Source organism: Poecile atricapillus, chromosome 29, assembly GCF_030490865.1.
Source record: "Poecile atricapillus isolate bPoeAtr1 chromosome 29, bPoeAtr1.hap1, whole genome shotgun sequence".
Lineage (NCBI taxonomy): Eukaryota > Metazoa > Chordata > Aves > Passeriformes > Paridae > Poecile > Poecile atricapillus.
Genome location: NC_081277.1, coordinates 562,837 through 586,019, shown reverse-complemented (window position 1 = coordinate 586,019; position 23,183 = coordinate 562,837). Strand labels below are relative to the sequence as shown.

Below are 23,183 nucleotides of genomic sequence, written 5' to 3'. Positions count from 1 at the left end.
CTGTGTGTGCAGCCCCCATTGCACAGGGGTGCAGCAAAGAGCAGAGGGGACCTGCTCAGGTTGGCAGGCAAACACACTGGGGCTATTGATGCCACATCAATCCTGCAGCCCTGACAGGTGAATGGGCTCTCACTCACACTGTTAAGATAAATGGTATTTATTTGCTGCTAAGAGCTTCCAATAAGAGGCCCCAATGGGTGACTTTTGAACCAGCAGCTCTTGCTGCTGGTACACGCCCAAATCAGAGAAAACTCTGGGAAAATCTCCAGGGTTCCCCTGCTTTTGTGGGAACTTCCTGCTCCACACCATAGACCCTTCCCCTGCCTGGCATGCAGACCCTGCCCCGCACATCCTAACCCCACCCCTTCTCTGGCCCAGCCTCACAAGGCCACCCTTAACCACATGCCCATGAAACAAGTGCCGGGACTTGACTGGGACCTTTATTTCATCAATGCCGATAACACGGCTGCACCTGACACTACCACGTGTGCTGCTCCCAGCCCTGCAAGCCATGCTCCCCATCCAGCTGTCAGCCACCCCATCCCAACAGCCAGGCACCTGCTGGTGATGGGAGTCACCCCCTGGCAGGATGCAGGTGATTAGGCCAGTCATCTCCTGGCCCAGAGGGGCAGGCTGTGCTCAGCCACTGTGCGTGCCCAAGCCCAGCATCGAGAAGGCCGCACGGTGCTTCCTCAGCAGCAGCCGGATCTTCTCATCATCTGAGTCTGGGTCCAGGGGCTTGTTGTACTCATCATCCTCGGTCTCAGAGGCCGCCCGCTCTCCGCCAGAGCCCCCCGCCCGGTGCGAGGATGAGGAGGGCTCCAGGGCACTCTTCTTCCTCCATTTGGTCCGTCGGTTCTGGAACCAGACCTGTTGCCCCATGGGCCCAGCTCAGTTAGCAGCCAACATGCTGCGCACCCTGTGCCACACAGGGACCAATACTCACCTTCACCTGAGACTCAGTCATGCCAAGAGAATAGGCCAGCCGTGCTCTTTCCGGACCCGCCAGGTACTTGGTCTGCTCAAAAGTCTTCTCCAGAGCAAAGATCTGGTGTCCCGTGAAGGTCGGGCGTGTGTGCTTCTTCTTGTGGATGCTGTCAGCCAAGTGAGCAGGGGCTACAGGAGAGGAAGAGAGAAGTGGGTGAGCTCTTGGCAGCTAACACTGGACAGCTCTCCCCCTATACACACTCACCAGTCCCCGGTGACCAAAGAGTCCCTCCACACCTGCTCCCCTCCAAATTAAAGCTGTATTCCTGCTTCAGGGATTCAGCCCCATCCCAGGAGGGCTGAGCTTCCCACTGTGCAGGTCTCACAGAGCCAGAGCCGGGCTAGGCACCTCCTGATCAAGGACAGTGCTAAGTGGTTGTGGTGCAAGGGTAAGAGTCGCTATCAACAGTGCTTGACCCCAGAGCCATGCAGCGCTGGGAACTCTGTGCCCCCATGCCCCACACCTTGCAGGATGCATGACAGCAGACAGACAGAGCTGGTCATTGGCTCGCAGCTGTGCCAGGAGCAGATGGCCAAACTGCCTAACCCATCTGCTCCAAAATCATCACCTGCAAAGGGGTGAAGGGGACCAGAGCTGCAGGCTCTGAGCAGCTGCACCCAGCCTCCTGGGGCTTCCCATGTGACAGTGGATGCACCCATCCCACCTACCCTCTGGGACAGCAGCAACATACTCTGCAATTCCCCTGACTACTCTCCACCAGGACGGCAGTGCTGCCAGCCTGGGGCTCTGGGGCTGGCTATCCTGCCTGTCTCTGCCATGAACTAAACCAGGCACTGACCCCCAGTGAGGCTGTCTGAGAGACAGGCAGATCTTGTGAGTCAGAGGGCTCTGCCTGTCCTTGCCAGCTGTGGCTGCCTGAAGGCAAAGAATACTGTATTTGCCATTAGAGCTGCCCCTGCCCTTGAGCCAGAAGTTCTGTGACAGTCTGAGGTCCGGCAGCTCTGGCACTGGGGTCTTCCCCACTGTCCTGGCTCAGCCTGCTGGCCGACCAGCTGTGCCTCGTGCAGGGCAATGGAGCAGACACAGCCTGCCCCTTGCCCTTATGCCGACGGCTCAGGACTCCGCAAGGTGCTCGTCACCTGCGGCACCCAGCCACCCACACCCAGCCGCTCCGAGCCCCCCGTACTTACGGCCGCCGCACTGCCGGCCGCCCCGCCACTCCGGGGCCGCCTCCGCCCAGCAGCTCCGGCCCCGCGGCAGGTACTCGCCACCAGCCTTGGGGAGAGCGCCCACCTGGGGCCCGTAATAGACGCCCGGGGAGCTCAGTCCGTTAAATCCGCCCGCGTGGGGGTAGCCAGGGAGGAGACTGCTGTTCGGTGTCGCCGCGGGCCGGCCGAGGATGTCGGAGATGCCGTGGGGGGTGCCAGCAGCCAGCTGGGCACCCAGCCCGGGGGGTCCCAGCTTGTAGAAAGAGCTCTGCACTGAGTACTGGCAAACAGGCGCCTTGGCCTCGGGGAAGGGGCCCAGCGAGGAGCCGTTCAGCAGAAAGGTGCCTGGCAGGTTGGCATCCATGGCTCTAGCACCGAGGCGGCCCTCAGAGCCCGGAACCCCGGAGGTGCGATGGCTGGCCCATTACCAATGGCCTGGGGGCTACAGAACCCCAGAGCCCGCCCTGGCCCCTGGGCGCCGGGCTGGCACTGGGATCCCGGCGCGGGCCGGGGCCGCGGGCAGTCCGGGAAGCGCCCGGTGACCTCGCAGCGCCTCCGGCCCGGACCCTCAACTTGAGCTTGGGCAGCGCCAACATTTCTCTGATAAAGACGAGGGCCATTAGAATAACGCTCACCCATTGGCCGGCGGGCGGCGGGCGGCGCTCCTATTGGCCGGGCCTCGGCGGCCGCGGCAGCCATTGGCTGCGCCTCAGGCCAGCGGGCGATTGGTCCGGCCCAGACAAATTGCGCTTTGAACACCGGCGGCGGCGGGAGCGGGAGGAACGGGGCTGAACACGGCACGGCTTGGCTCGGCACGGCACGGCTCGGATCGGCTCGGCTCGGCACGGCACGGCTCGGCACGGCACGGCTCGGATCGGCTCGGCTCGGCACGGCACGGCTCGGCACGGCACCGTTCGGCTCGGCTCGGCACGGCACCGTTCGGCTCGGCACGGCACCGTTCGGCTCGGCACGGCTCGGCTCGGCTCGGCTCGGCACCGTTCGGCTCGGCTCGGTTCGGCTTGGCTCGGCTCGGCTCGGCACCGTTCGGCTCGGCTCGGATCGGCTCGGCTCGGCACGGCACGGCTCGGCACGGCACCGTTCGGCACGGCTCGGCTCGGCACGGCACCGTTCGGCTCGGCACGGCACCGTTCGGCTCGGCACGGCTCGGCTCGGCTCGGCTCGGCACCGTTCGGCTCGGCTCGGTTCGGCTTGGCTCGGCTCGGCTCGGCACCGTTCGGCTCGGCTCGGATCGGCTCGGCTCGGCACGGCACGGCTCGGCACGGCACCGTTCGGCACGGCTCGGCACGGCACGGCTCGGCTCGGTTCGGCTTGGCTCGGCTCGGCTCGGTTCGGCTCGGCACGGCTCGGTTCGGCTCAGCACGGCTCGGCACGGCTCGGCTCGGCACGGCTCGGCTCGGCACGGCTCGGCACGGCACCGTTCGGCTCGGCTCGGTTCGGCTCGGCTCGGTTCGGCTCGGCTCGGCTCGGCTCGGTTCGGCTCGGCACGGCACGGCTCGGTTCGGTTCGGCTCGGCACGGCTCGGCACGGCAAGGGGATGGGTCGGGATGGGATGCGATGGGAAGGGACAGGACGGGACGGGAAGGGATGGGATGGGAAGGGGTGGGATACAGGGCCGGAGCCGGGGCGGCCGGACGCTGGACAGCGCCGGTCGGGCCGGTGCTCTGGCGGGGCCTCTCGGGCGGGGACTCGGCAGCGCCGGTGCCCCCGGGACAGCCCCCGCCGTGCTGGGTACCAGCGGCACCGGCTGCACGGTCGCTTCCCCCTCGCCCAGGCCCGGGAGAGGCCGCCGCACGCTCCCGTGGCTCCCGGGAGAGGCTGCGCACGTTCCTGCTCCCTTCAGCTCCCCGGGAATGGCAGAACACAGGAAACCGCCACTCCCACGGCCGCCCCCGCCCTCCCGGCAAGAGGGGACCCAGCCCCGGGGTCCCCATCTTTCTCATCTTTGGAAAAACAGAGACGAGACACTGTGTTGATTTATTTATTAATTCATAGTCTGTTAGCTGGTGTACAGGGAAATGATCTATACATCAGGGCCTAAGACAGGGAGATCCAAAAGGCTTGTTTCCATAACAATTAAAAAAAGAAAATAAAAGTAATTTTTAAAACTTCTAAAAAGCTTCTAGTGTGCAGACTGCAGCATTCTCTAGGCTCAATGTTGGGTGCAGCCTCCCCCTACCAGCCCTACAAGCAATCTGAGCGCAAAGCAATGTCACTGCAGGTGCCTGGCACGGTTGCAGACAGCACATTCCCTACGGCATACACAAGGCCAAAGCACTGGACCCACACACAACTCTAGGGTGATGCTACGGAGTCAGCTGTTGCAGTGGGTCTAGGGAGGTTATTGTACGCAGCAAGGGTGACGGATGAAGAGTCTGTGCCTATATGGCTCAACTTTGGGGTGGGGAGGGGACTGCTTTGCTCTCCAAGGCTAATCTGGGTCAGTCGCTTTGCTGGAGCGAGGCTTCTTGGCCGCAGGGCAGCCAGGGGCTCTCCCAGCAGATGTGTACCCACTGAAAGGGAGGGCTGCCCTGCCAAGGCCACATGGCCTGAAGCTGGAGGTGCACTTGCTCTGCACCTGGCCATGGAGAACAAACTCAGACTCAGCAAAGCAGGTTCATGGCCACTTCCAGGAGAAAGAGCAGGGCGTCCCCACATCACTGTGCTACAAAGGCCAGGTCCCTGTATCAGTTTGGTAAAGGACAGGGTCAGGGACCTGTGACCAAGTGCCACTACCTGCACCCTGTGCTCCTCGGGTCAGGTATTACAACAGATTCAACCTACTGCCCAGACTCTGAGCGCTCTGCCCTGTGCTGCTCTCCTGCTAGAGCAGCCGGCCCGAGGCTGCCCCAGCCCCAGGGCAGCAGACCCCATGTCTCTGGGATTGGTCCCGAGAGGGTCAGTATGCAGGGCTATAACGCCCCTTGCAGGGAGGCCAGGGTCCCTGCAAAGCCCTTGCCTGGGGTGCGTATTGCACGGCTGTTGGCTATTGCTAGCTCCTGGCTCATCTCCTGAGCAGATATTGTGCTGAGTAGAGCTAGGCACGACCCCACGTGTGGCACAAGCACCCCCTGCTCTCTCACTGCACATCCTCCCTGGGCTCCAAGAACCTCAGCACAGGCCTACAGCTTCAATCCAGGTGGATCCAACACAAACTGGGGCTAGACCATGGGACTGCACCTCTAGCCCCCCCTCTTCAGGCCAGGAAGGGGCCAGGCTCAGGCAGAGTGGCACAGGACAGGGATGGGCTGCTGCCCTCCCACTCCTATAGCCTTCCTGCTCCATTCACCAGAGCTGCTCACATATTCCAAAGGCTTTGCCCATCCTGCAGCCTGAAGAGGTATTTGAGAGCAGAGCTGTTAGTGCTTTGTACATACTGCTAGAGTGTCCCTAGGGGTTTGCATAGTATTTATTGGTTCATATACACAAGGCTGATTGCTGTACAGTTTACACTTTCAACATAAGCAAGGAGCTCAGTGCTCAGCCCAGAGCTCTGCCCTGGCGGGAGACTTTGCACGTGCTGGGGAGAGGAAGGGCAGCCCTGCACCAGTCCCTCTGCCCAGGGCAGCTGTGCTCCCTGCAGCCTCCCCTTGCACCCTCTGGCCTCTGCTGCCCTCCCCAAAGCCCAACACTCACAGGGAGGGACGAGAAGCAAGTCCAGCAGAGGCAGCACAGGCATTTGCAGGGGGGCAAGCACCTCTTCTTCTGTGGTGAGCAGCACCATGCTGTCCCAGCTTTCCTCTTACAGCTGGAGCACAGACTTGGGGATGCATCTACACACACAATCACACAGATGTGGAATCTCTTTCCATCTCATTTCCTTCTACTCCAGCTCTTGTCTCCCAAAGGAGCTGAGAGCATACCCCTGGTGTGTGGTGCTGTCTCTGGGCTCCTGGCAGCAGCGGGGCAGGGATAGAGGCCCCTCGTCAGTTTTAAGTACTGTAGCTCATGCGTCTTGCAGTCAGTCAGTCATGCGGATAGGACGGTAAGTATGTCTCATACAGAAATCATGCCATTAGCTTATAGAAACATGTACAGCCAGCCCTGCTCCCCTCCACTCTCTGCTCTCCTCTCCTTTCTTCTCTTCTCTTCTCAGGTATGTGTCAGAACGTGTGTGAAGTTCAGTGGTTTGGTGTTGAGGTGTGATCCTAGAGAGACAGAGAGAGAGACAGAGGAGTTACCAGGCATTCTTGGTGGTACATCCAGGATAAATGTTGGGGGCAAGTCCCTTCTGTACACTGTGCTTGTTCCACATGCACCCATGCTGCCAAGCAACCATAATACAAGTTTTGAGGGGTGTCAGAGAGACTGTGACAGAGCACCACTAAGTGGCAGGCCTGGAACTAGGAGCAATGACATTGATGGTACTGATGGTGCTGCCCCATCTGCAGAGAGCAGCAAGCAGTGGCTGAGCTGCACCAACTGCAGCGTGGCACTGGGAAGGAGCTGGGAGTGCTGCTCTAGGTTCTGGAATGGAGGAGGCCAGCCTTGAGCCCCCCCCAGCGAGGGTGACTGACTGCACCCCACTCTCCTAACAGTGATGAAAATCTTCCCCAGTGCACACCCTGGGCCACTTTCACACAATGGAAAACTGCAAAGACAAAGCAACAGGAGCAGTGCCCCAGAGAGAAGCAGAGCCAAGGACTGTCTGGGGAGTGGGGCAGGCAGAGGGAGACAGTCTGCATCAACATGCCCACAAGCATAAGCCTCTTGACTTCCATACACTCACAGAGAGCTCACTAACAGAGAGAAGAGAGAAGGGAAAGGGAGGACAGAGCAAGTCGTGCACGTACAGCAGAGATCAGAGGACCAACTGCCCTTGCTTGGCAGCCTCCTACCGGTAGGAGGTAGTGCTGGACAGCTGGGGAGCACGTACGCAACACCTTCCCCCAGCGCTGCACTGTCAGCCCAGCAATGAGTGTGCAGAGAAAAATTATGCAGCTAGGCTCAAGCGTGCTGTGCCAAGCACCTTGCCTTCAACCTGGTCTAGTCCCATTCACACTCTAGGGAAGGCAGGGAGATCAGGAAATGCACAAGACTTAAGGGGTCATTCTGAGCTCAGTGGGGATCAATGTAAGAAATGTCCTAGGTCAAAGGCGGGTGCCATGTCGTCAGCCCCTACAAGTGTCATATTCCTGCACCCGCCACTTCTGCATCCCTACTGTCCTGACATTCCCCAGCAGCACCCTGCCAAGGCCTGCCCCCATTCTGGCTTCAGCAACCTCAATGCTTTCCTCTACATGGCTGGCAGAGGCAGTAGCTGCATCTCCCAGAACAGTGAGCAGAGGCAGTAGGCCATGGCCCCACAGAACCGGGACGTGCTTCATCTGACCCACAGCTCTGCCAGTGCCCAGCTATGCCCCTTGGGAAGGGGGATACCAAGGCACCAGCTCCAAGGGCTGGTCTCATCTGCCACAAGGCTGCACAGTTACTGCTCATGTATGAAGGGGGTACTTTGGCTCAGACCTTATACAAACACAATCGAGGCCCTGGACTGGCTTTGTACAAAGACCACCCCTCTGCCTGTAGCCCAGCATAACCAGGAGTAACAACTCGGTGACCCTGTCACTGGGGACGATCACCCCGAGCACCCAGGGTGCTGTCACTGCAGCAGCAGCCCTTGGCACTGTGGCTGCAGTGGGGTGCTGTGCACACAGCTAGCTGGAGCATCACTGCAGACCAGGGCACCCTGTGCCCACAGCACCCAGGAGCAGCTTATCATTAGAGGCACACTGCTGCCTACCCCCAGTCTTTTGCTGCAGCACAGCAAACCCTCTCTGCAAGCCAAGAGCTGGGAGCAGCCCCGCCACACGTTCCCCAGGAGAATATGCATGACCAGCAGCTCAGTGCAGGCAGCAATATGGAGAACCAGGACAGAAGGAAGAGCAAGGATAGGGTTACCTCAAAAGAGGCCATTTGAGGGGTCACTGCTTCCCCCTTTTCAGGCTGGCTCGTTTCACTATCTGAGCCCCCATCCTGCCCCCAGAGACCTCTGGTTTCGGGACACGCACTCGCACCTCCTCCTGAGGAAGCCGCAGGGGCAGGAAGCAGGACATCACCCAGGTGAACAGACAGACATAGAGAAGAGGACAGGAGAGGGAAAGGTAGAGTCAGTTGGCAGGCAGAAAACACCAAGCAAGAAGACTGGTGCAGCGGGCAGTGTTTGCCCCTGGAAGTCTTAGAGGGGAAACAGGAGAGGAGTACAGGGCAGAAGAAAGGACAGAGTGTGACACTGTCCCAGAGCCTGAGAGTCCTGCAGAAGTCCTGAGAGTCCTGGGTGATGCCCCAGGAAGGCTGCCTGCAACGCATAGTTAAGAGCCACACTGTACCTTGGCACCCAGACCATCCTGACGCAAGATGGAGTATTTCATGAAGTGATCATCCTCAGCCTCCAGGTCTTGGGGCTCCTGTAGGGAGCCCTCCAGAATCAGCTCCTCCTGTTCCTGCCTGTCATCCATGACACCAGGGCCCAGATGACGCACCACCTTCCGGATAATCTGTGGAGACCCACACAGCTGGGCGTCACAGCTGGCCCCAGGGCACCGTGACTCCCTCCTCACCCAGTCTGGTCCTAAACTGCACTTGGTGTGCAGCCTCTGTGTGTCCCATGAGCTGGAGAAGCGCCGTGACTGTAACCGAAGACAGCGGGGCACGAATGCCCTACATGGGCCTCCTGCTACAGGGGCGGAGGGGAGAAGAGAAAGGCTGCGGCATGCCCTTGCCCATATCCTGCCGCTGATCACTCACCTTCTTGGTGATGATATTGCCTTGATCATCTGTGAACTGCTCCTCAGTCACCTGCTCTCCAGGGAGATGAAGGGCTTCATTCCCCTGCAGGAACGGAAGGGAGATCAGGGCATGCGAGGACAATGAGGGAAGTTGTTTTGCAGGTAGAAAAATGCACCTGACATGCACCCCACAGCCTCTGTCTCCCACCCTGCCCTGACCCTTCACTGCTTTCCTCTGCACCGGCTCTAGGGCTGCTCTCTCAGCTGCCCCGCTTGTTACCTTCAGGAGGACGCGCCGGCGGACGACTCTGGCGGAGAGAGCCTCCTCGTCATCCGCCAGCCCCGGGCTCTCCCCGAGCTCCTTGTCCAGCTCACGATGGGCGTGTTTGAGCAGGAAGCGGACAGAGCCCCTGACGATGTGCATGACGTTCTGGCAGCTGACCAGGAAGAAGGCCAGAAGCACCAGAGCGATCAGCAGCTGGGCCAGGAAAGCCCACATCGTGCCTGGGCCCGCACAGCCGCGCGTGTGCCGCGGCTCCGAGCCCGCCGTCAGAACTCAGCCATGCTGAGGGCTGCTGGTGGCCTGCGGCTGTGAGCCTGCCCACGCAGTGCCCCGGCTCTGCGGGAGCTGCTGTAAGCTCAGCTGCCGCAGCTCTGCTGGCTGTGGGCGGCGAGAAGGGAGCGGGCAGCTGCGCGTCCTTCGCAGTCACAGCTTCGCTCGAGGTCATGTGCCCGGGACTGCCCCGGCCCGGCTGGAAGCAGGACAGCTCTGTCCCTCTGCTCTGTCAGCTTGCCCAACAGCCTGTCCTCCTGACTACGGTGGGAGGGCAGTGTGCAGTCTTCCATTACAGGACAAACGAAGCCCTGGGCAAAAGCCAGGGCTTTGGGGTGTCATTGGAACCACATGTGACCCAGGTGACACACACGGGGGAGCTGAACAGCCACCTCCAAGCACGGCCGTGCTGCCGGGATGGCTGTGCGTGCCCTGGCTGGGGGAAGGTGCTCGCCCTCACCTTGTACCTGCTGGCTCTGTGTGACCGTGGCATCAAGCCCACCACCCAGCCTGGCCCCTGGACCAACTCTATTTCTGGCTCCAGCAGGCCGTTGGGCTGGCAGCCAGGGCCGATACTCAATAAGGAACAAGTCTGGGAGGGTGACTGGGTTATAAATGGAGAGCAAGAGCTCAGGTATCAAGCACTGCAGGCTATTCCGGGCTGAGAGGCACCCCAAGGGGCAGGAAGTATGCCAGAAGAGTTGAGGAGCTAGCACCTGGTCTGCCTGACTGGCCTTGCAGCAGGCTCCAGAAGAGGCCACCACTTCCTGAAGGGCTGAGTCCCCTGCTCCCACCCTCACCTGCCCAAAGAAGCGGCTGTCGGCCTCCTCCTGCCAGCCGCCTGTGGGGTGCTGAGGCTGCCGGTCGCTGTCCTCTGTAGAGCTGATCCGCATCAGCTCCATGGCTGGCATCAGGACCTGCTCTTGCTCCTGGCCCTGTGCCCCGGAGGCTGTGGTGTGCGTTGGGAGCAGCTTTTGGGTGACTCCCTCCTGCCAGGAGCCCGCTGTCAGGTCCTGTAGGCAGGAGATAAAGGAGCCTTCTGCATTCCAGTCCCTCAGCCTGGGCACCAGAGAGGGACAGGGATAGGGAGAGAGAGACAGAAAGAGAGAGGCAGTCAGCTTTGCATGGAGTGCTGCACCCTGAGCACCAGCCGAGCTCCGGCAGGCACACCGGCGCAGCCTGCACCCCAGAGGCGCTGGCTCCACTCCCCAGCTCACGGCACTGCTGGGCATCTGGCAGAAGCAGCACAAAATACACAGATGCACAAAAAGGCACAGGCCACCTCTATGCTATGCTCCCTGCCCATCCCACAGCCTCACAGTTTGGCTGCCAGAGTCTTAGGCAAGAGTGTGCTGTGCTCTCATGGTCTAGTGTGGTCTAGCTCTAATGTGATCTAATGCTGTGGAGCATTTGTGGGTGCCCGCTCATGGGTCCCCGCCACTGGAAATGGGGGAGCAGGCAGCCAAGGTTAGGGTTAGATCTGGTAAGAACAACCTACATGCAGGGCCTGGCTGACTAGGGTCCTTCCCAGGTGCTCTGCAAGGAGCCCTCCAGAGCATTGCCAGAAAAGTGTGAGACACTCAGCCCAACCATTGTTCTATGTACTGCAGATGCCTGGGCTCCAGAGTGGGAGGCCAGCAGGGAAGCAAGCAAAGCAGGGAGATTATTGCAGCTGGCGAGCACAGGGCAGTAGCTGGCAAAGCAGTTGTGCTCCCCTACCATGGTCACCCTGGTGCCCCAGGCTGTAGTACCTGTCTGCACTCTTCTCCACAGCATGGCTAAAGGTAGGTGATGTCATGATCCTGGCTTGCACCTTCTGCTGAACTGAAACAAAAGAGACTTCACTCTCCGGGTCCTGCTCCCCAGTCCCTGGTTGATGATCACCAGATGGCATCTTCCCCTCTGGCCTCTGCCCCTCCTCCTCTAGAAGGTCAATCAGGCCATTCATGGCATCTGAGTCCACTGTGTCATCCTCAACCAGGTCCATAGAGCCCATGTGGTCTGGGCCATGAGCATCTGCTAGAAGTTGCCCTGGGAACCGGCCTTCGCTTGTGGCATCCGAGTCCTCAGCCTTGCTGCACTCCAGAGAGGAGTCCTCAGCAGTCACCAGCGAGGGGGTGAGCCCTGAGGACCACACCTGCATGTCGGACATCTCCATCAGGGCATCCTGCTCAGTGGCAGCCATGGGGATAGCATCCATGATGGCCACCTCATTCCAGTACTGGTCGGCACGCAGCGGGGATGGCAGTGTGTAATGCAGGGAGGCAGGGGACAGCAGCTCGTCCTGCAGTGAAGCGTAACCTATATGGGCAGACAGAGGCATCATGTCCAGCAGCCATCTCACACACGCACAAGCACAGTAGGACAAAAGGGAAACAGCTTCTGGGAGGATGACTGCCCCAAGGACAGCAAAGATCATGCCACAGCCCTGTGCCCAGGCTGAGCAGGGCTGTGCTCACAGCAGCGGCTTCTTTCACATGGTCCCTGCAAATGCTGCCATGCCTCCCTTCAAGTCCTGGGGCTGCTCTGGGCAGGTCCTGGGGCTGCCTCCTCCCTGTGAGGAGGACTGGCCTGGTGTTCACACGATGCTCCATCCACACTGAAGGACACAGTGCCCTTTTTGCTACCTTGCTCCATCAGACCCCTGGTCCCTGCCCACAGCCCCATCCAGCATCAGCTGGCTGGCAGTTAGCCTGGAGCCAAGTCTGACAGGCATCAACTCTCAAAGCCAAACACTGTCCACAGCACAGAAGAGCAGGTTGGAAGTACCATGAGCAGAGAAGGATGGCCCTGGAACATGCCATGCACCCCAAGGCCCTGCAGAAGGCAGTCAGGGCCTTACAGCCCTGTTAGTGTCTCCAGGGCTACAAGCCACTGTTATGTCTCATCACCCAGGATGTGCACAGCTCAGGCGTATCTATATGAACTACAATGAAGCCAGGCACTCCCACCCATGCAGGTGGCTTTGCTCAGCCTTTTTCAGCTTTGAGCCATTTTTTCACCCCTGGAGATCAGCAGTGAACCTGTTCTGCTCCCCTGGCAGACAGGGAATGGCAACCACAGCCAAGGCACAGGGTACAGCTGGCACCCCTGGCACAGAAAGGGCACCTCACACGTGGACACCCAGGCGCCTGGCCAGGGGCATGCAGTGCAGTGCCAGCAAGGGAAGGAACATGGGACTGTGCAGGAGAAGAAGGCCTGGGATGGCTGCCTGCAAGCATGACAGCTGTAAGAGGGGTAGTCCCTGATGACATGCAGTCGCTGGAGCAGGATGCGGCTCCCAGAGGGCTTAGCTGAGGTGGAGACAGTGGAGACAGGCAGTGGAAGATGAGAGGAGAGGCCAGGATGAGCTCAGAGGAGACAGGTGAAAAGAAGTGACCCACAGGAGTGCCCGCACCTGGCAGCACTAGGTGGCATGTTAGAGAAAACAGAACAAGGGGAGAGACAGAGAGGGAGAGAGCGATGAGCCAGTGCTGCAGGGGCAGAGCCACCGTGCAGGGCTGTAGCAGCACAAAGCCCTGCCCCTTTCTGGTGTGCCGGCTCCCCAGCAGCGTATGCCACAGCTGACTCTGGCTGTGTCCCCACATCCAGGCACACCACCACAGCTGTACAGCCAGGACTCAGTGAGCTCCCTGGCCGCTGATCAGCTCGCATAGCCAGAGGTACCTCTCACTGGCACACTGAGATAAGAAACACCTGGAGAGTTTCTGAGAAAGCAGGATGGCAGAGCCAAGCTTTCTGCAGCATAAGCCCCAGTGAAGAGGCCGCATCTGTCAGCAATGTGCCCACTCAGTTCTCAGTGGGTGCAACCTGGTCAGGCAAGACACCAGCCCCAGTCTCCGCACACACTGTGGCCTCAAGGGCCCTCCTGCATTCCCTGCCAGAAGCTGGGCTCACCATTCATCTGGGATGGTGAGAGGGAGTAGTCTCTGTCCGTGTAGCGCCAGCTTCCCTTCAGGCTGCGGCTCAGCCGACCCGAGCCCTCCAGCATGTTGACAATCTCGCTGCGGTCAATGTTCCTCAGTGCCGTGTACAGGTTCTCAACTGCAAGGGAAAGATGGTGCCAGCAAACTAGTCACTTGGGAAGACATAGCCATGCCCCAGACACCCTCCAGGTGGGCAGGGAAGGCAGATATGCATGAACCACCACTGTAAAGCCAGCCAGTGATCCTTGAAGATGCACACATTGCTCTGCTCTGCCACCTCTGTGTCTGTAAAAGGGCACCACAACTACTCACTCTTGACATTCTTGCCCTCGCGGCTGGCCCAGAGGTTGAGTAAGGCTATGCTCTGCTCCAGAAGGGAGTTGGGGTTCTCCACACGTATCCTGTTGATGTCATCCACCCCAAACTGCAGCTCACGTGCCAGCTCTGGGGAAAACACCGCATCAGTATCATACCCTCTGGTGCCCATCACAAGGCTAGGGACGTTGTGAAGGGCTCAGCCAGGACCAGTGCAGAAACCCTCTGTTGTATGTAACTGTGCACAGCAGAACATGCAGGAGCTGGGATGGGGCAGGAGCTGAAGCCCTCCTGCTCAGGTTGGCTGTGACTAGCACAATAGGGTCCCATGCTAAGAAGTGTGGGGTCTGCCGTTGGATTGTGTGGCTGCAACCAACAGCAGCAATACGTACAGCTCATAACAAAGCCCGAGCCTGGTACCCTTGTGTGTGGATATGTGCACAGCCATGGAAAAGTTCACTTCAGTGCCCTGGAATGCTCACAGCAGGGGTGCAGCACAAAGCAGTCTCTACACCTGGCAGCACACTTCCAGCCTCCCTAAGTGTCAACTTTGCAAGGAGTGTTGTGCATCCTCAGAACTGTCAGGTGTGGACTCACCGGCCCAGCTGAGGCCCAGCTGTTCTGCTATGTCAACCATCTTCTGGTCTGCCTTGTCTGTGCTGCTCAGAGACCCTGGAGGAGAAGAGGGAGTCACAGCCCAGCCGCACAATGCCCTGCACCAGAGTGGTGAGGGGAATGGGGTGCTGGCTGTGGGGGTCACACAGACCCATAGGCACAGCACTGCCCTGCAGGCAGGGCCAAGGAAACCTTCAGGGAAATGGAAGTTGCTGTAAGTGCAACTGTGACAGGACCATCCCAGCCTTCCCACTGGCCTGAGAACCCCAAGTGCAGGTATTGAGTGGGCTGGAATGGTCCCAGCAGGCTGCATACCAAAACTGGTCTCACTTAGAATGCTGTATCGCTCCCGCAGAGACAATGGCGTCAGTGTCCTCCTTCGCTCATCACTGCCACTGCCCTGTGAAAGTGGTGACAAAACAAGGGGTCAACAGCTTGGAAAGAGGGCAGCTGCTCTGCCCTGACATGATTGCTTCTCCTTCAGCTCCAGAGTGGCATGACATGGTCAAATGGAGCAGGTGAAGAAGAAAGCTAACAGCAAGGGCTGTCCCCTGCACTTGGGGAGGGGATGTGCCCTCACTGCTCCTACCAGAGTGCCAAAGCCCCTACACTGACCTTGGTGCAGGGTGGTATGCTGATGTTCAGGTGGCAGAGCACATGCTGGAGGTCTTCGTATTTCATGGCCTTGCGCAAGAAAGACAGGGAGCCACTGGCTTCCCGGCTGCTGTCCCGGACCTGAGTGCCAGAGCCCAGTTAGGTGGCTTGGCGCAAGGAAGGGCTCTGACTGCTTGCCCGGTCCTGTACCCTGACATTACCTTGATGGGGATGACAAGACGATTCTCCCGGAAGGACTGGAAGAGGAAGGTGCGGGGCTGAGCAGCCTTCTTGACAGGCACCAGGTTCCCTGAGAGTTCGACATGCAAAGGCATTCCCTCCACCACCTGCCCGGGAGCAGAAAATATGCTCAGACCCAGTGTAGAGCTGCTTATCCTGCTCCTGGATAGGGCAGGTAACCCTGACTCTCCTAGCCATGCCAGGGCCAGGCCCTTCCACTTGCATCAGTCTCCCCTCACTTTATTATCCCTCTCCCTGCTGCCCCCCACACATGCTGCTGGGGACAAACCTCAATGTCCCTGCTGCGGGCCACCTCAGTGAAGTTCTCATGCTGCTCTAAAGTCTTGTCAACCTTGTCATCAGTCATGCAGTAGCAGCGCAGCCGGCCTTCTCGTGCATCGTTCATCTTGGCAAACACCACAAATTTGGCCATGTAGGGCACGGCTGTCAGCTCTTTGTACAGCATGGTGGCAAAGTGCACAGCCTCAGCTGTGCGTGGGCAGTCGGCCAGCCAGAACCTGCAGGAGATCTGGGTTGGGGTGCTGCTGGGTGGTGGCAGAGAGCTGCCCCCTGCTCCCCTCAGCAGCCAACTGGACTGCAGAGGAAGCCACAAGAGTTCTGGACACAGGTGTAGCCCCATCTGTGATGGGGACCCAGCCAAGTACAGATAATGGCCCCCTTCCTTCTGCACACCCAGTTGTCATGAGGGTTCCTGGAGTGTGCTCAGGCAACATGGGGGTCTTAAGGCTAGAGGAAACCACCCTGCATGTAGGAATAGGGCAGCACAGCAGTAAGGGGCTTTTCCCGGCAAAGCCTGTAGTAAGGCCCAAGGAGTACCAGATATCCTGAGATGGACACATTTGCCCAGGACTCACCTGGCAGACACATTGGTGGTAAAGTTAGCACACTCATTTTCATAGACCAGCTTTGTGGTGCCTGTTATGTCTTCCCACTGGGCTTGGGCTGTCCCTCCTGCAGCAGAAAGCAAGGGTGATCATACTGTCTCTTTCCATAAGCCCAGGGTCTGCATCCCCCAGGCATTTGCTTTCTCCACAGCTGCACCCTTTACTGAGCTCCCTGGAGCTGCATCCCCCTGAGGCAGCCCAGCCCATCCCATCCCCGTGGAGAGCACGCTTGTAGTCTCACCAATCACACTGCAGAGCAGACGTAGGCTGGTGGTGTCACCCTCACCACTGTCTCGGGGATTGTCCTTCCAGGATGGTGGCAGTGGGATACGGAGGCCAATGGGGCGGTGAAACTTCCTCCGTCGTGGCTCCACTGTGACAATGGGGCTGAAGGTCGCTTGGTTCCCCAGCAGCTTAGTCACCAACTCATCAGGCACAGGCTGTGCCTGTGGGTAGTACAAGGATGGGAATCAGGGATGGCTTTTCCCCAGGCTGGGACACAGCCTGGGCTTGCTGCCCACCCCTGACTGCAGAAGTATGTCTAGGCCCCAGGCCTGGCTCTCTGAGGCTCACCTGCAGGGCCAGCCTCACTCTTTTGGTGACAGCAGTGTCTGGGAAGGTGGCCTGTACCATGGGCACCAGTGTGCTTTTCAAACACCCTCCTTCAGGGCCAATCATATCACAGTCCTGGCAAATCCGGGACATGACCACGAAGTAGAGAGGGAAGTCGGTGGTGATGATGCGGCAGACCCTCTTCTTATCCAGCTCCTCCCGGCTCTCCAGCTCTGCAAGGGCAGCACAGCCATCAGTGCTCATCCACCAAGCCTGTGTCTGACACTCAACACTCCTCCGTGCTACGCTGACCAACCCCCTCAGCCCCATTCCACCACACGGGCCACCACAGTCCTGCCTGCAGGAAGCTGTGAGGTGTGGAGCCCTCCTGGCACGCTCACCCTCGTCCATGCCATTGAGCAGCTGGTCCATGTAGCTCTCCTCATAGCGGTTGCGGTGCTCCTTCCAGACAGAGCCGTTCTCACTGCGCAGCACTACCAGCTCACGGTCTCCACGTCCATACGAGGCAAAGTGTGGAATCTCCACAATGACAGGGCTGCAGACAGCAGAGGAAGGCCACACAAGCTGCCACAAGGACACGCAGGCAGCAGGATGGCCCTGGGCAGAGTGCCTGCCCATGCTGTGCAGCTGCTGGGGGAAGAAAGACTGCTGATCTCCCTCTCTCTGGGAAAGAGGACTCTGCACGTGGCGGGACAGGGCTACTCAGGGCTTTTCTGCCACTGTTCTGTTACCCTTGAATGACCCATGCCAGAAACATGTCATGCCCAACAAGAGGCAGGATCTCTCCTCTGCCAACCTCAAGAAGCAGAGATAGGCAGAGGTCTTGCCCTGGATGGCAAAGCCCTCCAGATGAGCCCAGATCTGTTCCCAGTCCTGAGGGATGACCCTGGGGTGGGCAGCCCAATCTGCTCTTTTCCCAGCTGTGCTCACCTGAGGAATTGGGCACCAGCAGGCCCCAGAGCAATGATCCGACTGCTCAGACCCTCCTCCTCAGCCAGTGGTGGGGGTGCAGGTAGCTTTTGGGGCTTCACCAGGCGGCAGGTGATGCGGGTCGGTGCAGCACAGGCACGGGGCGGGATGACCACACGCAGACCATGGTGCCGGCTGCCCCGCATGGAGCCACCACGAGCATCCACCATGAAGCTTACCAGGAACCTGGAGTGGACAGAGGCATGAGCATGTGGGCACCTTGCAGCCAGCTCATGAACAGAGCGTGCGTGTGCTGCACAGGCTGGGCACTCACCCCGTGTGCACAGGGCTGGCCACCGGGCTGATGTTATCCGAGGTCTCAGTGGCAGGGCTGCTGGGGATCAGGGAGTCCTCGTCGAACTCTTTGGAGGGCTGTGTAAGGCAGGGAAGAGAACCTGTGGACAAAGGGTCCTATCTGGGGGTGTTGAGCCTGCCCACCCTTATACAATCCTCGCTGGACAGTCCTGTACCACCGAGTCAATGCCCATTACCCATCACACACTTGAGCTCTGTGGTGATGGAGGAACTGCCCCAGCAGGGAATGCCTGAGGGAGGCCATGGCAGGCTGTATCTCATGCTCACCTCCTGTGGGGACACCGAGGGTGCATGCAGCAGGCTGACTTGCTCAGCTTCTGTCTCCACAGGTCCTACCTGCTCAGTCTCCTCAGCTCTGGTCACTACAGTTTCAGGTGGGATGCAGGGGACCTGCAGGACAGCTGGAGACTCCACCCTGGCAGGAGAGGGTAGTGACAGCCACAGAAATGGGGGGTCCCTCAGCCCCTACCCATCCCCACAGAGTCCTGGAACCACTAGACAAAAGCAAACTAAACAGCAGTCCCATGTCCTGGTGCAGAAACAGCATTGACTAGCTTCCCCTGCCATGCCAGCCGGTGAGGGTTCAGTGATCTGTTCCTTGCCTGGAGCCTCACGCAGGAAGCCCAGCCCAGCACAAGGCTGCTCCTGTGCCCTGTACCTGTTCCCTCCCCACCATACAGTGTCTCTTACGTTTGCTCTAGTATCGCTGTGGTCATGAACTCCAGTCTCTCCCTTTTGCCTTCCTGGTCTCCGAGATCAGGTGTCTTGGGTTTTGGTGCAATCAGCTCTTCCTCTGAAACCAAGAGCTGGCTCAGCAAGCAGAGGCAGACAGACAAGGGAACACAGGGATATCCAGCCCTTGCCCCTATCCCTCCCCAGGGCTGGAGCCAGGGCCCATACCTGCCCACTGCTTGAGACACTCGCCCTCTGGGTCTCAGCCACACACAGAGGGGGCTTTGCTGTCTGCCAGAATGGGTCTTCTGGCAGGGCAAGGCCCATGCAGCAGGCCAGTGGGACAGGAGCTCTGGGAGCCATTGGGAAATTTGGCTGCTCACTAACCTCTTTCTCACAGCACCAAACACAGTGCAGAGACTTCAAAGGACACCTTACACTTCAATGTCTGGGTCAGGGACATATGCACAACTTGGGGTGCAGGAGGCTGCACTAACACTACACCCTACTGGAGGCACAGAGCTCTGCTAATGCTATCACTGGTCTCATTAATACCTGCTAACTAGCTCATCGGAATTTGGCTCTGGCCAGTCCCCTGTGGGATGGTGTCCAGTACCTCCCAAAGCAGACAGAGTGCCCCAGAAATGGGGAGGGGACCAGCAGCAAAGAGACCCTTGAGCTGTCAGGTTAATCCCTGCTCTGGACAGGATGGCATGGGGCAATTGCAGAGGGACACCAGTGTTTGTCACAGTTACAGGTTCTTCCATCTGCCATGGACAGGTCCTGGGTCTGACAAGGGAGTCAGGGTCCTCCTGAGCGGGAGGATGCCTATTCATGCAGTCACACCAAAGCAAGCAGCACGGACATGGATTGGCAGGGTAGGATGGCAGGGTTGCCACTGGAGAGCACCAGATCAGCAGCAAGGCTCAGCAGATGGATATGGCGTGTGGATGGCTAGTGGCCATGGGGTGAAATGGGCCATTGAGCTGGGACAGGGGGACACATTTCATACCCATTACTGTGACATGAGCAGTGCCTGCAAAGTAAGAAGAGGCAAAAGTGAGGTACTGGTGGGAGGGTGCAGAAGCAAACCAGCTGCAGCTGGGCTGGGAGCTGGTACCCTCCAGCAGAGCAAGGCACAGTGGGGGCTCTGCATGCCCAAGGGCTCTCTGCACAGTCCTTGGGGCATGGGATCGTGGAGATGTCCAGACATATCCCTCTTGCATAGTGCCGGGAAGCACCCAAGCCAGGAGGTGCCACCTCAGGGGTCTGGTGGGCTTCCCTTGTCCTCTCTGCAAGACCACAGCAGGGCCCACAGAGCTCCCCCGCACTGGGGGTGTCCATGTTCCAGCAGGAACACTAGTGTCATCCCCATGACTGCTGCTTGCCACACTGACCCAGCTGGCAGATCTCTGAGATGGTGTGACCCAACTCCCACCCCTCACCTTCATCCTCTGATACATCCAGAATCTCATCTACGGTCTCTGGGAAGCTCATGCGGTGCTTGTCGCCAACTGACTGTGGGAGCAGAGCAGAGTCAGAGGAAGCCAGCATTTTTCTGCACAGCTATCTGCAGCCCCCTCCTTGCACCTAGGCTAGGCACCCAGCTGCAGACCTTTCCCTGGCTGTTCCCAGTCCCAGCCCTCTTTCACAGCATCCTGGTCCTAGTACCAGGGGCTCACCGGGATGTCGGTTTCCTCTGTGACAATCTTGAGCACGTCTGTGACAGAAATGTAGCCAAGCCGCTTTGCAATGGCCAGGGGAGTGGTGCCATTCTGTGCACAGAGGAAAGACTGGGTCAGCAGCAGCCACGGGGCAGCTCAGGCAGCTGAGTAGGGAGCTGCAGGGAAGCATTATACTCACCGTGCTGATCTCGTTGGGGGATGCGCCATGCTTCAGCAGCAGTGTTACCACATCCGTGTGGCCCTGCTGTGCTGCTTGGTGCAGGGGGGTGTAGCCCAGCTGCAGGGGAGGACAGAGGATGCTGCAATCAGTTCTGGAAATCTGCTGCCCCAAAAATGCCCCCAGGCCTCACACATGGTGCTTTGTGCCTGGAGCATGAGGACAGTTCCACTTCCCCATCAACCTGCATGATGTTGCCGAGGGCAGAAGGGTCCTTGGAGCACAGGACACCTCTGTACCTTAGTCTTAGCATTGACATCCGCTTGGTGCTGCAGCAAGAATTTCACCAGCTTGATGTTCCCATAATGGCTGGCCACATGCAGCGGGGTATAGCCCATCTGAAAGACAAGGTCAGGTCTCAGTCTGCCCTCACCACTGCTTACTGCCCTTCTGGCTTGGATATGCTCATGCCACAGGCAAGCCCTCACGCATGAAGGGTGAGGCACACATGTGGGGGCTTCCCAAAAGCCCAAGACCAAAGCAGAGGGTTTCAAACCATGCTGTGCCTGTGGGTACAGAGGTGAGCTATAGAAACAGGTAAGAATCACCCCTCCAGAGAGGTGGGGGGAAGAAGAGGAAGGGTACCCAGGACACAGACAAAATTATGAGGATGCCTGTTAGAAGGGAGTCTCTTGCACAAAGAGAAAGAAAAGAAATGCTCTTCCCTGAGCAGGCCTAGAGGTAGTACCCCCATGTGTTTCACCAAAGCCGTGGTCAGTGCACTACTTTACCCTGGTCATTGCATCCACTGTGACTCCATGTTTCACTAGAACATCAGCAACTAGCACATGCCCCTCTTGGGCTGCAAGATGGAGAGGAGTCAGGCCACTCTGCAAAGAGAAGAGGTCTCAGCACAGTGGCACTGCCATCACTGCAGGTCCAGCAGCAGAGACTCTGTCAGGTCTCCAACCTGACAAACTGACTGACACAGTGTACTGCTACCCAAACACAGGGAGGCACAGGGGCCTGGACGACCACCCAGATGCTGCTCTCTGCTGGCATGTTTGCCTCCAGCCTGGCAGGATGCGCTGGGACAACTTACCTTGTTGCCTAGGTTGCCGTTGGCTTGTTTGGAGAAAAGCAGTGCCACCATGTCTGCATGGCCCTCCTGGGAAGCCAGGTGGAGGGGAGTGACTCCCTGCATAGACTCAGCATTTGCAGAAGCCCCATACTGCAGCAGGCTGCTGGCCACTTCCATCTGGTTCTGCTTGGCAGCGATGTGAAGGGGGGTGTACCCATTCTGCAGGGAGAGAGGCTCATTGCAGTGCTCAGCTCTGCCAAGCAGACCAGAAGGGACAGGAGGTGCCACCCTGCCTCTGCAGACCAGGTCTGCCCTTCCTAGCTGCCTCCAGAGCGCAGGGATGCCCCCCATAGTATCTCTCTGACAGCGACCAGCCTTGGCTCTGATGCCAAATCCCACTCTTTCAGCCCAGTCAGCACGGGGGTGTCAAAGACCACCCGCTTCAGGTTCGACTGATAACGGGCTGCCCTGAAGTTTTCTACACGTGAATTTCTGCAGCAGTATGCAGCCTCTGGGAGCTGCAAAAAGCTGGGGCAGACAGCACACCTCCTGGAATGTGCCTGGCTGAGGTGTGGAGCTGAACTCCCAATACACAGCATTAGTATTCAGGCAGAGACTGCAGGGCCTTGAGCCCTGCCTCTGCTGCCACGCTGCAGGAGCCGACCAGCTGGCAGCCACCCGCTGCCCGGGCTGACGTGCGGGCTGTCGGTGACGCAGAGCAGCGGGGGCTGGCGCTGGTACCGGCTGCTCCCGATGCCTGCCCAGCATGTCTGCCGGCAGCCTGCACAGGGGAGAGGAAAGTGCCAGATGGGGCGGGCTGGCACCACCAGCCACTTGGCTGTTTTGAAGATGCAGCTTTTGCAAACAACATGGGAAGCAAGGCGCCCGCTGGTGTGCTCTGTGGGGAGATGCTCCCCATGCTCAGGGAGAGCCGGGTGACTCTCACAAGCTTGTGGGTTTTCTGACTCACTGCTTCATAGCTGCATGCAAACATTCGCCTGTGGTTTCCCAAACTGCCAGACCGCAGCGCTGCTCTGCAGGACTTGCCATGGAAACACATTCCCCACGCAGCAACCACCATGCTGCTAGCAGGGACCATCCCTGACACAGCCTATCTGCTGGAACAGGACCACTGCCTGCTACCCTGCCTGCTCCACGTGGTGTGAGGACAGGCAGGCATGAGCAGCAGACATGGAGAAAGGCTGGTGGTGATCAGTCACTTAGACATTCCCTGAGTGCCAGCGCTGAGGGGCAGTGCTGGCCCCAAACTGGCAGGCACTGGACACACACCACATCCCCACGTCCCTAGGGAAGCCCAGCTCAGACTTACCCAGGCTGAGTTGTGTGGGGAGCTCCCCTTGGGAAGCAGGAGTTTGACAATCTCCAGGTTGTTGTGGTGCACAGCCACATGCAGTGGAGTCAGGCCATTCTGCAGTGGGGGAGACAGTACAGACAGGTGAGACAGAGCCTCTCCCCATACCAGACCTCTCCCCCCACAGAAGCAACATTCACCTTCCCTGATGCATTGGGGTGAGCGTCATGTGCCAACAGCAACTCTGCCACATCCACCTTTCCATACTTGGCTGCAACGTGGAGAGGGGTAAATCCTTTCTGAGGAGAAAGGCAGCCCATCATAGAGTGGCAGAGATGAAGAGAGTGCTGGCGCCTGCTGCAACACAG

General features: G+C 59.0%; 2 protein-coding genes across 16 annotated transcripts in view; both read right to left on the bottom strand.

Moving 5' to 3' along the window:
* Positions 1-420: 420 nt before the first annotated feature.
* On the bottom strand, positions 421-2,968 carry NKX6-3 (NK6 homeobox 3). The gene is made up of 3 exons (XM_058859157.1): positions 2,140-2,968; positions 947-1,116; positions 421-870 (listed from the first exon to the last, which is right to left on the bottom strand). Exons 1-3 carry the CDS (start codon positions 2,519-2,521, stop codon positions 640-642), a joined length of 783 nt encoding a protein of 260 aa, XP_058715140.1. The 5' UTR covers positions 2,522-2,968; the 3' UTR covers positions 421-639.
* Positions 2,969-4,142: 1,174 nt separating this feature from the next.
* Positions 4,143-23,183, bottom strand: part of ANK1 (ankyrin 1) — a 37,619-nt gene continuing 18,578 nt past the window's right edge. For 3 of the 15 annotated variants that reach the window (XM_058859378.1, XM_058859379.1, XM_058859377.1), the window contains 30 exons: positions 23,016-23,114; positions 22,834-22,932; positions 21,525-21,722; positions 21,214-21,312; positions 20,722-20,820; positions 20,444-20,542; positions 20,263-20,355; positions 20,026-20,098; positions 19,593-19,616; positions 18,599-18,701; positions 18,176-18,323; positions 17,868-17,965; positions 17,555-17,779; positions 17,005-17,159; positions 16,625-16,836; positions 16,293-16,497; positions 16,022-16,118; positions 15,436-15,664; positions 15,128-15,253; positions 14,928-15,047; positions 14,628-14,712; positions 14,295-14,369; positions 13,695-13,826; positions 13,354-13,500; positions 11,208-11,757; positions 10,257-10,515; positions 8,923-9,006; positions 8,505-8,804; positions 8,077-8,198; positions 4,143-6,323 (listed from right to left, as the gene is read on the bottom strand). In XM_058859378.1, the coding sequence (XP_058715361.1) occupies positions 8,100-8,198; positions 8,505-8,804; positions 8,923-9,006; positions 10,257-10,515; positions 11,208-11,757; positions 13,354-13,500; positions 13,695-13,826; positions 14,295-14,369; positions 14,628-14,712; positions 14,928-15,047; positions 15,128-15,253; positions 15,436-15,664; positions 16,022-16,118; positions 16,293-16,497; positions 16,625-16,836; positions 17,005-17,159; positions 17,555-17,779; positions 17,868-17,965; positions 18,176-18,323; positions 18,599-18,701; positions 19,593-19,616; positions 20,026-20,098; positions 20,263-20,355; positions 20,444-20,542; positions 20,722-20,820; positions 21,214-21,312; positions 21,525-21,722; positions 22,834-22,932; positions 23,016-23,114 (4,332 nt within the window). In that variant the 3' untranslated portion in view covers positions 4,143-6,323; positions 8,077-8,099. The other 12 variants (XM_058859382.1, XM_058859380.1, XM_058859381.1 and 9 more) reach the window with 12 other exon arrangements.

Excerpts from the sequence above, each read along its gene's own strand:
- NKX6-3 (XM_058859157.1), bottom strand. The coding sequence starts at position 2,521 with ATGGATGCCAACCTGCCAGGCACCTTTCTGCTGAACGGCTCCTCGCTG. Across the intron at positions 1,117-2,139 it reads CGGCCGGCAGTGCGGCGGCC|CCCCTGCTCACTTGGCTGAC; the intron begins GTAAGTACGGGG and ends CCTCTCCTGTAG. Across the intron at positions 871-946 it reads TGACTGAGTCTCAGGTGAAG|GTCTGGTTCCAGAACCGACG; the intron begins GTGAGTATTGGT and ends ATGGGGCAACAG.